A 15,959-nucleotide genomic window follows, 5' to 3' on the forward strand; every position below is an offset into this window, starting at 1 on the left:
TCTGTATGTGTCACATGTTAAGAATATGTTTGTCAAGGGAAGGCTGAAGAACTATTCCAGATTGAAGGAAACTGAAGAGACATGACCACTAACCAGCATATAACCCTACATTGGATTCTAAATCCGTGGGAAGTGCTGTGAAGAACCATTTGGGTACAGTTGGTAAAATTTGAATTTGAACTATATATGGTGATCACCCAAGTATCAGAAGAGATACAGCCGAAACCGGTTTGGCTCAGTAGGTAGAGCTTCAGCCTGCGGACTGAAAGGTCCCAGGTTTAATTATGGTCAAGAGCATGTACCTTGGTTGCAGGGCACATCCCCAGTAGGGGGTGTGCAAGAGGCAACTGATCGATGATTCTCTCTCATCGATGTTTCTAACTATCCCTCTCTCTTTCTCTCTGTAAGAATATATATATATATATATATATATATATATATATATATATATATATATATATATATAATATTTTTTAAAAAGGAGAGATACAACGGAGAAACACTTAGAACAGCACCTGAGGGTATGGAGGTACAACAGCTAATGTTACCTGTTATGACCTGCTAGGAAGTAAGCCCCATGAGGGCATCTGCTTTATTCACTGCGGTATCCCCAGAGCCTGGAACAGCCCCTCCAAAACAAAATTCCTCGCACAAGTGCCAACCCCTGCAGTTCCGATGTCTTCCCCAGGTGGCGCTAAGGAGCGCGCCCTCACCTGCTCCAGACCAACCTCCGACCCCGGAAGTTAAACCCACCGGCTCTTTCTAGTTCCTCCAGCCGTCCCCACCCCTGATACATTGAACCCGATCGTCTCCAGCCCTGAAGCCTGGGCAGAATGTGCCGGACAGCAGAGCCGCGGTGCCTGCCACGCAAGTGAGAAGCTGCAGGTGGTTCCCGGGTGCCTGCCCGGAGCCACGCGCGCAGCCCGGGACCCCGCGGGTGCCGACGCCGAGCGGGGCGGCCGGTAGACAGCCCCCGCCTCGGAACGCGTCATCTCCTCCCAAGTCGCCGGGGCCGGGCCGGAGCTCCCACCGACGGCCCCCCTGCGCCCCGTGCCCTCGCAGATCCCCCCTCCAATGATTCAGAAGTCACGCCCGGCGCTGCTGCAACCTCAAGATGTGGGAGACAGGATGGAAACGCTCATGGTAAACTGCGGGGCAAGGCAGGCAGAGGGGCTGGGACCGCCGCTCAGGGAGGGGCCCGGGGTCGGCGGCCCCCGCGGACCCTCTCCTGCGCCCCGGGTGCGTGCAGATTGGAGGACTTGGCGAGCCAGGAGGAGGGGGGAGAGCATTGCAGCGTGGGACCCACGACTAAAGGTCGCGCTGGTGCAGGGAATGGTGTCTGGGTAGAGAAGGGCGGGATTGCCGGGGCCTTGGGGGGCGGTCAGTTATTGGGGCCATCGCAAGGCCCAGCCGGGGACGTTGGGGCCGCTGCGGGCGGAGAGGGGGGCACCTTTGGGTCTCCAGCCCCCGACGGGCCGCGAGTGGGTGCGTCTGCCGGCGCCGCGAGGCCACGCCCCCAGGCGTCCTGATTGGCTGCCGCGGTTGGGCCTCCGAGTCCCTATTGGTGGTGACGGAGGCGGGGCTGCATCCCGCTCCGGCCTGGAGATTTATTGGATTTACAATTGAACTGGTTTTAGGATTTACTTATTTACTTTTAAACATTTTTTAAATTGATGTCAGAGAGGAAAGGGGAGGGAGAGAGAGGTAGAAACATCAGTGATGAGAGAGAACCATCCATCTGCTGCGTCCTGCACGCCCCACACTGGGCGTCTAGCCACAATCCCGGGCATGTGCCCCGACCAGGAATTGAACCAAGACCTCCTGGTTCATAGGTTGACGCTCAACCACTGAGCCATGCTGGCTGGGCTAGGATTTTATTTTTTTAAGGGATGTAGAATTTGCTTGGGGAACTAGTTTGCTAACTTTTTAAGTGCTTCTATTTGTGTACCTGCCTTGTATTGTTTGGTTCTTTTTGCCCTACAAAACAAAGGAACTGGATCACTCATTTTACTTACCTTGAATAATTTTGATTATTTAGAAAAATATCAAATAGTTATCGGCTCTATTTATATATTTACCAAATGTTTATTGAGCCAATAAGATATCTAAGCACTGTGCTGTGGGGGGAGGGAAAGAAAAAAAAAAAGGATGTTAAAAAGATAGTTTATGGCCGAAACCGGTTTGGCTCAATGGATAGAGCGTCGGCTTGGGGACTGAAAGGTCCCGGGTTCGATTCCGGTCAAGGGCATGTACATTGGTTGCGGGCACATCCCCGGTAGGGGGTGTGCAAGAGGCAGCTGGTCAATGTTTCTCTCTCATCGATGTTTCTAGCTCTCTATCCCTCTCTCTTCCTCTCTGTAAAAAATCAATAAAATATATTTAAAAAAAAAATATATATATATATATATATATATATATATATATATATATATATTTTTTTTTTTTTTTTTTAAAGAAAAGAAAAAAAAGGATGGACCTGTGGGGGCAGACTCTGGGTGAGGGGTCATCAGCAGGACTTGGTCATGAAGCAGTAGATAGACTGAGGAGTCTTATGTGTCTCTCAGATGTCTCATGGGATAAGTTGAGCTGTTGGCTGAGTTTCCGTGTTGGAATGTTGAGGTTGAGATGCCTGAGGCCAATGGGAGGTGGAAGGGGCGTGGGAATGTCAGTGTCCGACCGAGCCTCCTGGGCTGGAGGTGTGGGTGTTGCTGCCTGTGTGTGGTGTGTGGGTGTGGGTGTGAGTGTGGTGTGGGTGTGGGTGTGGGCAGGGTGAGGTTGCCCGGAGAGGCTGCAGCTGGAGGAGATAAGGGAACAGCAACATCTGCAGGCAGGCTGAGGGAAAGGAGACACAGCAGGCAGCCAGAAGAAGAGAGAGAACCCCAACCTGAGAGGAGAGGCCATCAGCCACCTCAGATGCACCAGCGGGACCACCACGTAAGAAACGATAAAGATGGGAATGAGGTCCTTGGCAAGCACCAGGGCAGCTTAGTGAGACGCCTTGGCTGGAAGGCAGGCGATGGGGGTCTGAGGAGTGAAGAGGGAGGGGAGATGGCTGGCCATTGAGCTGGGAAGCTGGGGGGCTTGCGAGCTTGTTTCCAGGCAACAGAGAGGATGTCACTGGAACGGAGAGGCCGAGAGTGCAGGGAAGAACGCTCATTGGTGTTGCGAAGTCTGGTCGAGGCTGAGAAACACAACACTTAGGGGATGAATATGTGTCAGCAGAAGGAGCAGGAGCCTCTCCTTGGGGGCAGGGATTTGTGACCGACCTGTAGTACTACCCATTTTACTCCATTTCACTGTTGTCTTACCAATTCTTTTTTTGAAAAATATATTTTTATTGGTTTTGGAGAGGGAGGAGAGAGAGAGAGAGAGAGAGAGAGAGAGAGAGAGAGAGAGAGAGAGAGGAGCATCAATGATGAGCGAGAATCATTGATCAGCTACCTCCTGCACACTCCACACTGGGATCGAGCCCACATCCTGGGCATGAGCCCTGACCGGGAATCAAACCATGACCTCCTGGTTCCTAGGTGGATGCTCAGCCAATGAGCCACGCTGGCCAGGCTGTCTTGCCAATTCTACCATCCTTTGATACTTTTACAAGCTGCCTGAACATGGTTATAAACTGCACTGCTTACTGTCTGAACTTATGTAATCCTTTCCCAACAATCTTTTAAGTAATTCCAGTTATAACTTGCGACTGGATTGTTTGGTGGAATGTGGGATGATTTCTCTTCTCTGGGAAGCAAACATCACAGATCGTAATCATTTTGGTTACATGATGTGCATAAAGGCAACTTTATATTCATCTTAATAGTGTTTTAGGACCATGTGTACCATTTATTTAAAAATAACAAGGGGGCCCTAGGTGGTTTGGCTCAGTGGATGGAGCGTAGGCCTGCAGACTGAGGGGTCCCAGGTTCGATTCCAGTCAAAGACACGTGCCCGGAAATAGGCTCATTCCCCAGTAGGAGGTGTGAGGAGACAGTCGACCAGTGATCTCATCATTGATGTTTCTATCTCCTTCTCCCTTCCCCTCTGAAATCAATAAAAATATGCTAAAAAAAAAAATAATGAGAGGGAGAATACCGTTTTGAATGGAGATTGCCAAGTAATTCTTTGGAGAAGGTTTTCCTTTTTTATTGGATTTTTATTTTTCAGTATTTCTTTTTTTTAAAATATATTTTGGGTTTTTTTGTGTGTGTTTTTTTGTTTGTTTGTTTTACAGAGAGGAAGGGAGAGGGAGAGAGAGAAACATCGATGAGAGAGAAACATCAATCAGCTAGCTGTCTCCTGCACACCCCCTACTAGGGATGTGCCCGCAACCAAGGTACATGCCCTTGACCAGAATCGAACCTGGGACCCTTGAGTCTGCAGGCGGACGCTCTATCCACTGAGTCAAACTGGTTAGGGCTATTTTTCAGTATTTCTTAATTGTTTATCAAGAGCTATTCCTTAGCTCAGAGATTCATGTTTCATAGTTGAGGAACTCGGGTCAGTGACAAACTTCCATGGGACACAACCCAGAGAGATTCTTGACACTCCAGAGTCACTTTGCACTCTGAAAGATGTCAGCCTTCCTCATCTCCTCAAAATCCTGGATCCTGGGGCATGCTGTGGGCTCTGGCGCTCGGCTTGGGGAGTCCATTGAGTTTTTGATGGATTCCTGCCCTTCCTGGTGGTGCCTCTGGACTCATCAGTGTGTATGGCAGCCCTGGCTTACAGGAGAGCCAGCAGAACCAGGGAAGGCCACTGGTGTACCGCACACTCAGCGCGCTGCTGAGGTCTCAGAGAGATGGGTGGGGGGAAGGGAAGGGGAAAGTTTTAAATTAAGGAAACCGTAGGTTTCACAGGAAGTGGCGCATGCCTTACACTTAAGGTTTCACTTCCTTTGTCTTGTTCCTATAAATGTCTGCAGGCCCTGTAGCCAGGGAGCCTGGGAACCAGCCGTTCAGAGTCCAAACACTGTGTTCAGTCGGTTTTGCTTTTGTGAAGATAAGGAGATGGGCAGTAATCTTTATTGTGGGGATACCCATGAAATAGTCACGCCGCTCAGTAGGAGCCAAGTTAGCAATATCAGGACCAGAGAGCTCCCCCTGCTGCCTGCTTTGCTCCCAACAGCCTTGCAGGCCGATCACTCCTGGCTGCGCGATCGGCAGTCACCTGGTGAAGCCAGTAGAGGGCGCCACCAGGTGACTTCTATGAGATCTTCCCATAGATGACAGTGTTCTCTTGTCCTGCAGTTGCACCCGACGATCAAGGCTTTCCTGTGCGGTTCCATCAGTGGCACCTGCTCCACCCTCCTTTTCCAGCCCCTGGATCTCCTCAAAACGCGCCTGCAGACACTCCAGCCCTCGGCCCATGGGTAAGGCCTGCTGTCCCCCATCTCCCTGAGGGACTGGTCTCCGACCCTCCCTCTGGCCCGGGAGCATCTGTACCGTGTGACGTCCACCTCCGTTCTGTAGGCTGCTGGCTGGGAAGCAGGCCAGGCCCTCCCTTCATGGGTTCTGTGTATATTCTTCTCTGTGAATATTTTTTACATTAGCTAGTGTAATTAATTTATGTAATTTAATGTTGACTAAACGGGGTCCTTCCCTGAGCAGCTTCCTGGATCTGCCTGGGTGACATTTGCGTGTTATTGTGCTAGCCGTAATGTCCCTGTGCTGCCAGTATGGAGTGTCTTTTTTTGCATCCCCGTGGGCAGTGTATTAAATATGTATGAACTGGAAAGACATAAATCAGGTCAGGTTATTCCATTGATTGTAGGATGATTGGACAGATAAACACATAAGTGTCAAATCACGACACTTAAGAATTCTGAGATTCCAAGATGCATGTAGATTCTTTTATTTTTTTTAATATATTTTATTGATTTTTTACAGAGAGGAAGGGAGAGGGATAGAGAGTTAGAAACATTGATGAAAGAGAGTTATCGATCAGCTGCCTCCTGCACACTCCCCACCTGGGATGTGCCTGCAACCAAGGTACGTGCCCTTGACTGGAATCGAACCTGGGACCCTTCAGTCCGCAGGCTGACGCTCTATCCACTGAGCCAAATGGTTAGGGCAAATTGTAGACTCTTAAGTGCCCTGACGGGTCCACGCAGGAGAGTCGTGGAGCGGGAGCTGCCCTGTGCGGGTGCGGGCTGTGACTTTCCCTCCCTCCCTCCCTGCTGTCTGCCCGCAGATCCAGGCGCGTGGGGATGCTCGCTCTGCTCCTGCAGGTGGTCCGCACCGAGAGTCTCCTGGGCCTGTGGAAAGGGGTGTCCCCTGTAAGCTGCCTCTGGATCTTCTCTTGCACCCTCTCCTTCCTAACTAGCCATTTCTCGTCTACCCCATGTATCTTCCTTTAAGCCACATGTGTCAAACACAAGGCCTGCGGGCCAAATCCAGCCCGCCAGGCCTTGCAATGTGGCCCGCACCGCGCTGTCATCACTGCACTCCGCTGTCAGTTTATGACATTGTCAGTTTATGACTGTTCAGTAAACCATTCGGCCCGAGATTTAGGCTGGATTTTAGATTTTGGCCCCTTCTCTGATTGAGTTCGACACCCCTACTTTAAGCAAACGTGAGCGTTGGAAGTGGTGGGAGGGCCTGCACGGTCCTCCTGCCTGTCTCGCGGTGGCTCCCTTGCTGTGTGAGGGCTGGGGACGTGCAGCTTCTACCTCACTCCCCTCCTCGGGTGGAGGGATAGCTCTGAGGCATGTCCTCCACCCTGCCCAGCGGTCCCCAAAGGGGTTCCCTGACCGTGGGAGTCACTGATGGACCGCCCGCCCTCTCTCCAATCAACTACTTGCATGCAAATCCTGGGTCCTTTGGGAAAACCCAGCTAAGACAGTATCTGACAGTACCGACCTTCGATTTCTTTCCTTCTCCAACTCTTACCACCACCACCACCACCCCTCCCTGCAGTCCATTGTGAGGTGTGTCCCTGGTGTTGGAATCTACTTCGGGACCCTCTACTCTCTGAAGCAATACTTCCTTCGAGGCCATCCCCCCACTGCCATGGAGTCCGTCATGCTGGGGGTGAGCTCGCGCTCGGTCGCAGGGGTCTGCATGTCGCCCATCACTGTGATCAAGACACGTTACGAGGTGAGTTTGACCACGTTAGGCCCTCAGGGTGGGTAAACGGAGGCAGGAAGCTCCTTGAGCCACCTCCCAGAGAACCCACTTGAGTATTCAGGCCAAGCCGTGTGTGAGCCAAGGCCCCGGTGCCCTGGTAATGCCAGCCACCCGGAAGTTGGCCTGCTTCAGTGCTCACATCCGGGGCCTCCGTGCGAGCCCCTGTCCTGTGCTTCCTTGGCAGAGCGGGAGGTACGGCTACGAGAGCGTCTACGCAGCCCTGCGGAGCATCTACCGCAGCGAGGGCCACCGGGGCCTCTTCAGCGGCCTGACAGCCACACTCCTTCGTGATGCCCCCTTTTCCGGAATCTACCTGATGTTTTACAACCAGACCAAAGCCATCGTGCCCCACGGTACGGGTGAAAGAAGGTGTGGTGGGGAAGAGATCTCCCGAAACGCATCCTCACCGCTTTCTCTGCGACTGGGAGACTGTTTGTTGCTCTCAGCAGCTCCAGATCCTCAGCAGGGTTTTCAGAACTGAGCCTGGGCGTTGTGGCGGGCCAGGGCCAGGCGCTGGGGTGCAGTGGGCATCACAGGCGTGGTCTCTGCCCTTTCACGTGCAGCCTTTGGAAAGGGATGCACTGTCATTCTTAATGAGGGGTGGGGCAGAACAAAGCACTTCTACAGAGGCCCTTAAGAATGCTTCCTAAATCTGCCTGGTTCTAAGGTTGCAAGAGGACCAGGAAGGGATATTGTGTCCCAAGTACCTTCCATGGGGAAGCTCATGACATCAGTCTGACCCATTGTGGGTGATGTTAACTTTTTATCATGTGGATAAGGTAGCATCTCCATTGAAAACTCAATTATTATTATTATTATTATTATTATTATTATTGTAATTTGTATCTCTGTGGGAAGATACTTTGAACCTACTTAAGTCCATATAAAACTTCTTGTTTCCTTCATCTATACATTTGAGCATTAGGCATTGGTTCTTGCTTGAATCAATTGTGATGGTTATAAAAAGGTGAATCTTCACTCCATCAACACTTCTTAGTGATACCTTTAAATTTTTTAATTCTCAACTTGGTCCAAATCCAGGCCCTTCTGGCTTTGGGGAAAAATTAGTGGGCAACTTGGCATCGATATTTATCTGATGAATGAGATCTGTTTACAGCTGAGTGTTCCCTCTTTCCTGTTTCAGACCAGTTGGATGCAGCCCTTATTCCCGTCGTAAACTTCAGCTGTGGGGTATTTGCTGGGGTTCTGGCCTCACTGGTAACTCAGCCTGCAGATGTCATCAAAACTCATATGCAGCTCTCCCCAGGGAAATTTCGGTGGATCGGCCAGGCAGTGACAGTCATCTTCAAAGTAAGGCCGTACAATCCATATTCGTTCTCATTGCGGTTAAGGCGCTCTCTCTAGAGTAGCAGTAGCTCTTATCCTTTACACAGTAGAGTCACCTGGGGAGCTTTTAAAAATCCCCTCAACCTGAGCTGAGTACAGCAGAGTTTCTGGGGGTGAAACCCAGGTATCCGTATTTTAAGTTCCCAAGTGGTTCTTTTATTTATTTATTTATTTATTTATTTTTTAAATTTTTTTACAGAGAGGAAGGGAGAGGGATAGAAAGTAAGAAACATCGATGAGAGAGAAACATCAATCAGCTGCCTCCTGCACCCCCCACTGGGTATATGCCGGCAACCAAGGTACATGCCCTTGACCGGAATCGAACCTGGGACCTTTCAGTCCGCAGGCCAATGCTCTATCCACTGAGCCAAACCAGTTAGGGCATTCCCCAGTGGCTCTTAAATCTTGTTGCCAGAATTGAGAGTCACTGCTGAAAACCTGCGGTCAGTGATTGTCTGTTTTTCCAGGGGCCCTATATTAGGACATCCTGTGGTATTTGTAAAGCATGTAGATTGTAGGGTTCTACCCCAGACTCATTGAATCAGGCGATCCGGGGAGACTTGTTAAGGACCCAGGAGGGAATACAGTCAGAAAAAAACCACAAGCACATTTTGTTTCTCACTTGCTCTTCTGCAAATGGTGTTACTGAAGATAGCAGTACAGTAGACATAAATGCTTTGAAGTACTATTTAAAACCACTGAGTTGGCTCTTGGGAAACATGTACTGTTATCACCCACCAGATACTCCTGTTTGTGGTAAATCTATCACCTGTATCTTTAGATTTTTCTGTACTTGTCAATTTTTCTATGCAGCAGAGGAAACCTGAGCATATGCGTCAAGTTCCACCCGAGATAAAAGCAGATATTTATGAATCTGATCATATCTTCACACTGCTTAGGTTGCCTGCTTTCTTCTTCTCTACACCTAAAGTCACATAGTCTGAAATATATTCATAGATACACATGCATATATATTTATTGTTGATAGTATTACAGCTATCTCCCATTTTCCCTGCTTCCCCATCCCCCGGCCCCTACCTAAAATATATTCTTCAGTATATGATAAAATGGCAGGAATATAACAATAGGAATGAACAAATTCATTCAGATTATGGGGGATAAAAAAGAGGTGTTTTGTCTTTAATTCTTATATAGAGCCACCAAAAATATAGAGTGAATTGCCTCCCTCCCCCTTCCCCGTTCCCCAAAAAGCTCCCTCTAGGCAGAGAAATTGCCAAAAAGGCACCTTTTCCTTCTGCCCGGAGCCAGGACCCAGGGCTGGGCGAGCAGACCTTGGTCTGGTTTCCAGCTGCCACTGGGGCCTGGTGCTTCTGTGCAGCCAAGAAATAAATCCCCTGGGAGGGAGCAAACCTAGAAAGAAAGTTTAGCAAGTAAGCAAAAAAAAAAAAAATTTATTACAATGTTACTTCATGGTGATTGCATGGATATTAATTTCAGGAGGAAATTTTCAGCTTAAAGAACTCGAACCCTTGCCCAATACAAGAAATACAAAGAAATGTAATACTAAAACAAAAACAAAAGAAAAAAAATGCAATACTAAAATGTACAGAAGCTCCTTTGGAGTAAGAGATTATACTAGACAAGTCATGAATTTAATAATACCAAAGTATTTGTCCCATAAAAGGTTGCCAAATCCATTTCTCGGCTCTCTCATTGGTAAGAATGGCCTCCCTGGTACTCAGCACAAGGTGAGACTGTTTCTACACCAAATGTTGAAGCCTGGTTTTTTTAAGTTCATTGTCTTCTTGAGCTCATTAGTCATAGTTTGGACATTATTTATAAAAGCCTAAAAACTAAGACTCAAAAACAGGGTACTGAGAGACCTCACTCTTGTGGCCGGTATATAACGCTATTGCTACTTACCAGAGTTTTGACCTTCATTTCCCTCCCAGGACTACGGGCTGCGTGGCTTCTTCCAAGGCGGGGTCCCCCGGGTCCTCCGCAGGACTCTGATGGCAGCCATGGCGTGGACAGTCTACGAAGAGATGATGGCCAAGATGGGCCTCAAGTCCTGACCCAGGGGCACCGGGAAGAGATGGGACCTGTTGCCCTGCCTGGTGTCTGCCAAGAGCTGCTTCCTCTCCATCCTGGACGGAGACGAAGCCCTATGGGGAGAGCCAGGCAGATAAGTCACCTTGTTACCCAGGTCAGGTAGCGAATAGGTGGGCCTGACTCCAGCTCTCAGAATCTCCCTGAGGAGGAGCCACTGAGACCACGGCAAGCACCTGGGGGAGAAGGGCTTGCACAGCCTGCAAACCTGACAGCATTTCCAGGGAGAGCGCTCTGTTGGGGGTCTCCGCCTCCACCACCCCCATACCACCGTGCCTCTGGGGTCTGTCCTTGGACAAGGAAGTGCAAAGCCAGAGAAGCTGCTGGCCACCTGCTGTGACTGAGGAACTCCAGCGGAGGAGTGGGGGGGCAGGGGGAGCGGGGGGGAGGCGGTTCTGCAGAAAGAGGAGTCACTGTCACCAGGCCAAAGTCTGCATCGGAGGAGATGTGGGGATGAGGAAGAATTGGTTCATTCACCTGGCAGAGGCCCTGCAGAAGGGGGGACAGTGGCTTCCTAGCCTCTCAGTGTCCAAATAAAGGTTTTTTATTTTGTCCCAGCACTGTTTCACCTCTGAGTCCTGGCATTTTCTGCAGCCGAAGTCCAGGTAAATAAAACACAGCACTTTACCATTGAAACTTCTTGGAAAACTAAATAGTGTCATCACGCCGTCCTAAGACCTAGGTAAAATGCAGTGTTATGTTACTTGTCATCGGTGTGCCCATTGCAAATATACAATTCAGTGATTTTTAGTAACTTTACTGCAATCATCACCATAAATCAATTTTAGAACGCGTGTTTCCCTCCTTAAGATCTCATTTATAGTTAATCCTCGTTCTGGACCCCAACCCCAGGCAGCCACTGGTCTGCTTTCTGTCTTAAATTTGCCTTTTCTCTAGATCTCATATCAATGGAGCCATACAGTATGTAGGCTCCTGTGGTGGGCTTCTTTCACTTAGCATCATGTGTTTAAGGTTCATCTCTGATGTGGCATATCCAACACTTTATCCTTTTTTAGTGGCAGGACGCTATATTGTATGCCTATACCCTATGTTATTTATCCGTCAGTGAACTAATATTTTGTTTCCACTTTGGGGTTCTTTTTTTTTTTTTAATATATTTTATTGTTTTTTTACAGAGAGGAAGAGAGAGGGATACAGAATTAGAAACATCGATGAGAGAATCATCAATCAGCTGCCTCTTGCACACCCCTTACTGGGGATGTGCCCACAACCAAGGTACATGCCCTTGACCGGAATCGAACCCGGGACCTTTCAGTCCGCAGGCTGACGCTCTATCCACTTAGCCAAACCGGTCTCGGCCACTTTGGGGTTCTTACGAATGATGCCACTATGAACATTCATGTACACATGTTAGTATGGATGTACATTTTCATTTCCCTTGCATATACGGGGATGGCCAAAAATAGGTTTGCATAATCCAAATAATATAATAATAATAATACTACAAGAATAAACTTTCCTGTATTCACAACTGTAGACCTACTTTTGCCCACCCCTGTAAGGCCTAGCAGTGTAATTTGCTGGATCACGTGTTAACTGTAACTAGTGGAGAAACTACCAGGTTCTCCAAAGTGGCTGCTCCATTTCACATCCTCAGCAACCGTGTATGGGGGTTCCAATCTCCCCATGTTTTCCTCATCACGTGATACTTACTGCCTGTTATTTATGAGAGCCATCCAAGTTTTCCTGTGAACTTTCAAGCTTAGGAAAGGGCTGTTCCTTTAAGCGCCAGAGAGGGGAAGTTTGGTCTCCTGGTTAAGAACCTGGCTGTGATCCAGGCGGCCCCGGTTGAAAGCCTGGCCCTCCACCTCCTGGACACACTGGAAATTGCTTAGCAGGGGTCCTCAAACTTTTTAAAGTGGGGGCCAGATCACGGTCCCTCAGAGAGCTGGAGGGCCGGACTATATGAACTACTAATTCCTACTGTAACACCTCGGCTGCACTCACTGCCCAAAAAACCTGGCAGGCCGGATCAGACTCCTCTGCGGCCCGCATGTGGCCCGCGGGCCGTAGTTTGAAGACCCCTGGATGGCGGTGGTAACGTTTCCTAACCAAGGGAAAGGAGCAGTTTGCATTAGTTTCCTAGGGCTGCCACAATAAATTAGCACAAACGGTGGCTCCTATCAGCAAACTGAGTCTCACAGTTCTGGACCCTACAGATGAAATCAAGGTGTCACAGGGCCACGCTCTGAAGGCTCTAGTTCCTTTTCTCCCTCAGAGTCTGGTGGCTCCTGGCAATTCTTGGCACTCACCGCTCCAATCTGCCCATGTGTCTCTAGTGTCCAAATTCCCATCTTCTCTCTTTTTTAAAACATCTTTATCTGAGGATATTTTCCCATTGATTCGAGAGTGTGAAAGAGAAGGAAAGACAAATATTGATGGGAGGAAAATGCATCGATTGATTGCCTCCTGCACCAGCCCCGACCAGGGCCTGGGCCGGGCAGGAGCCTGCAACCAAGATATGTGCCCTTGACTGGAATTGAACCTGGCACCCTTTGGTCTGCAGGCCCACGCTCTACCCACTGAGCCAAACCGGCTAGGACTCCATCTTCTCTTAAAGACACCAGCCACTGGATTAAGGCCCATCTACCCCAGAATGATCCCATCTTAACTTGATTACATCTGCAAAGACCCTGTTTCCAAATATGGTTACATAAGAACTGGGGGTTAAGACTCCCAACATCTTCAGGGGTGGACGCAAATCAACCCATAACATATGAAGTTCAATGATTTACAAGTTTAATTTTATACTTTAGGTTTTAGGTTAAAATACCCTAATTTTTTTTTCTTCCAATTACATGGGAAGCAGTATCAGAGAGAACAGAGTAGGACACTAACCTCATAGTGGCACCTGAGTCCCTAGTGCATGGTGACAGGTGAGGCCCTGTGCGGGGGAAGCAGTGGAGCACTTAGGACTGAGAGTGGTGTGTTGGGACAGGAATGAAAGGGACAGAGGGAGGAGTGTCTGTCTCCTAAGGACTCAGCCATGGCTCTCAGGTTCTTTCTCAGGGCCTCTTCGATCTCCTTTGATTCTCATTTTGGGCCTCTGGAGCCTCAAGTCAGTGAGGCCCCTGGGAGGGGCGGGGCAGAGATGAGGCCCAGAGGTGTGGGCTTCATCCCGGGGCAGATGCGCCTGCCTCCTATTTGACTGGTGAAGTTCAGCCACCAGAGACCCCATTCCATGCTCTTCGTTTGTCCTTTTAGGGGAAAATAATCAAACAATTGGGGAAATAGTCTAATTTTCTCTAAACCTAGGGTGAGACTGCAACTTGCCTTTGTGAACCAGCTCGAGTGACCTTGTTACACGGTGATGATCAGAGGCAAGTGACCTTGGGGGTTTCATACCCCAGGCCCCAAGAATTTGTTTTTTCCTGTCCTGCCGGCTCCCAAGCATATCACATTTCAGAAAGGAAGTGCCTCTGTAAACATTGCTCACTGTAATCCCCCTCCACCCCTTTACTTTTTAAAAATTAATTCAGCTCTCGGCTGCCTCAGGCAAATTACTTAGAGGAGGAAGTGGGGGGAGAGGGGAGACTGGTAAGGCAGAGCAAAAAGGTCAGATGCCCAGATTTCAAGCTGCCGTTGTACTCAGTCTCCACATACACACTGGGAAATATTCCAAACAGTCACAGGAGTGGGAGCGAATGTTATTTTGACACAGTTATCAGGATTTTGCCCTGATAACTCTTGTTTGGCTTTCTACTCTTGCCCCCACTTTTTTTCCTTTGTGAAGCTTTTAAAAGCAGATCCCAGACACATCACACCTTTCACCTTTTCACATTTCAATGTGCAGCTCAAAAAACAGGACTTTTTTTTTTTTTTTTTTTTGCGTGACTGCAATGTTATTATCCCACTTGGGAAAAGTTAGTATTTTTCGGTATATCCTCCAATACCCAGCCTATATTCACATTTCTCTGATCTCTGTTATGCACATTCTGGCACTCCATGATGCCCTGCTCAGGGCTTTTGCCCCGATAACAGGAAAATCTGGGATTTTCCTGTTATTCTCACCTTACATTTCCTCATAAACCACCTTCGGTTTCCCATAAACCACCTCACCCAGTTTCCAGTGGACCGCCTACACCTGGCCCCCACCTGCACCTGGTCCCACCCCTTACTCTGAGTGACCTTCACTAAGAGACATCACTATTCCACTCCCCTGCTCTGCCCCTCTGATGCCATTTTGGTCTCAGCCCTTCAATACATTTATAGTTCACCACTTTGGGCCTCCTGCGTTCCTCCTTCTGCACTCTAACTGCCTCAAAAATGTTTACAATAAGTTTCTCTGAATCAGGATTCAAATACGGTCCTGAGATCCTTTCACTGGTTGTTCAAAAGTAAGTCCTCTGGGGGCAAACCACGATTAGAGTCACTGTCCTCCCTATGGGCCTGATCAAGCCAGGGAGCCAGCAATAAAGACTGGGGGTTGTGAAGCTGAGATCTGCTCACCAAGGTTTTTCTAATTGCTGTTGGAGTTTTCTTATGGATATTTTAAGCATATACTAGAGAGGCTGGGAAAATGGATCCTCCGAACCTCAGCCCCCATACTCATTCTGCTTCAACAATTAGCAACACAATGGCCGCTCTTGTTTTGTCCCACAGGCTGAGCAGTGTGCACTTCTCACTTCTTGCGGGCACCAAATTCCCACATCTCAGCTTTTTGTCACCACGCTGGCTCCCCAAAAAGTTGGGTCGATGCAGCAGCCTGTAAGTGCTTCTGGCTCCTTGGGAACCGCTGGCTAGGGAGCTGATAACGCCCTGGAGCTTAAGACCCGTGGTTTTCAAACTTGGATAACCATTGGAATCATCTGGAGAGCTTTAAACCTACTGATGCCTGCCTGGGTCTGCCCCCACAGGTTTTTTTGTTTTTTTTTAATATCTTATTGATTTAAATATATATTTTATTGATTTAAAAACATTATTATTATTATTATTATTATTATTTTTACAGAGAGGAAGGGAGAGGGATAGAGTTCAAAACATGAGAAACATCAGCTGCCTCCTGCACGCCCCCTACTGGGGATGTGCCTGCAACAAAGGTACATACCCTTGACCGGACTTGAACCTGGGACCCTTCAGTCCACAGGCCAGTGCTCTATCCACTGAGCCAAACCGGTTTTGGCCCCCCCCTTCCCCCCCCCACACACACACCAGATTTTACTATCTTCAGTCTAGGTGGTGGCCTGGGCACGAAGCGCTTTAAAAGTTCCCCAGGTGATGGGCCTAAGGCGCAGCGGCCCAAGGCAGAGAACCCCGGAGGAGCCTGCAGGGCCCATTCCCCGATCGGCTCCCCCACCCTGAGCCGAGGGTTAAGGCGGAGACCGTTGGAGGGGGGGGAGTGCGTGGGAGGAAGAGGGGAGCTGGGGTGAGGGGCGTGGCCCCGCGGGGGCGTGGCCTCGGGGA

General features: G+C 49.1%; 1 protein-coding gene across 3 annotated transcripts; it reads left to right on the plus strand.

The window, feature by feature from the left end:
• The first annotated feature begins 751 nt into the window (after positions 1–751).
• Positions 752–11,092, plus strand: SLC25A38 (solute carrier family 25 member 38). Of its 3 annotated transcripts, none has more exons than XM_084902841.1 (7): positions 753–1,143; positions 5,241–5,362; positions 6,184–6,268; positions 6,909–7,088; positions 7,303–7,471; positions 8,263–8,429; positions 10,379–11,092. In XM_084902841.1, the coding sequence occupies exons 1-7, from the start codon at positions 1,075–1,077 to the stop codon at positions 10,499–10,501; spliced, it is 915 nt and encodes a 304-aa protein (XP_084758967.1). In that variant the 5' UTR covers positions 753–1,074; the 3' UTR covers positions 10,502–11,092. The 3 variants fall into 3 exon arrangements, with proteins under 3 accessions (XP_084758969.1, XP_084758967.1, XP_084758968.1); XM_084902842.1 differs by lacking the exon at positions 753–1,143 and adding an exon at positions 2,780–2,934; XM_084902843.1 differs by lacking the exon at positions 8,263–8,429 and having other exon boundaries at positions 752–1,143.
• The last annotated feature ends 4,867 nt before the right edge of the window (positions 11,093–15,959 follow it).

Source organism: Pipistrellus hanaki (genome assembly GCF_964339955.1).
Source record: "Pipistrellus hanaki genome assembly, chromosome: 13".
Taxonomy (NCBI): Eukaryota; Metazoa; Chordata; class Mammalia; order Chiroptera; family Vespertilionidae; genus Pipistrellus; species Pipistrellus hanaki.

Bases quoted from the DNA above. Each gene is read 5' to 3' on its own strand.
- SLC25A38 (XM_084902841.1), top strand. From the start codon at position 1,075: ATGATTCAGAAGTCACGCCCGGCGCTGCTGCAACCTCAAGATGTGGGA. The intron at 5,363-6,183 runs GTAAGGCCTGCT...GTCTGCCCGCAG, and splicing joins CTCCAGCCCTCGGCCCATGG to ATCCAGGCGCGTGGGGATGC. The intron at 7,472-8,262 runs GTACGGGTGAAA...TTCCTGTTTCAG, and splicing joins CAAAGCCATCGTGCCCCACG to ACCAGTTGGATGCAGCCCTT.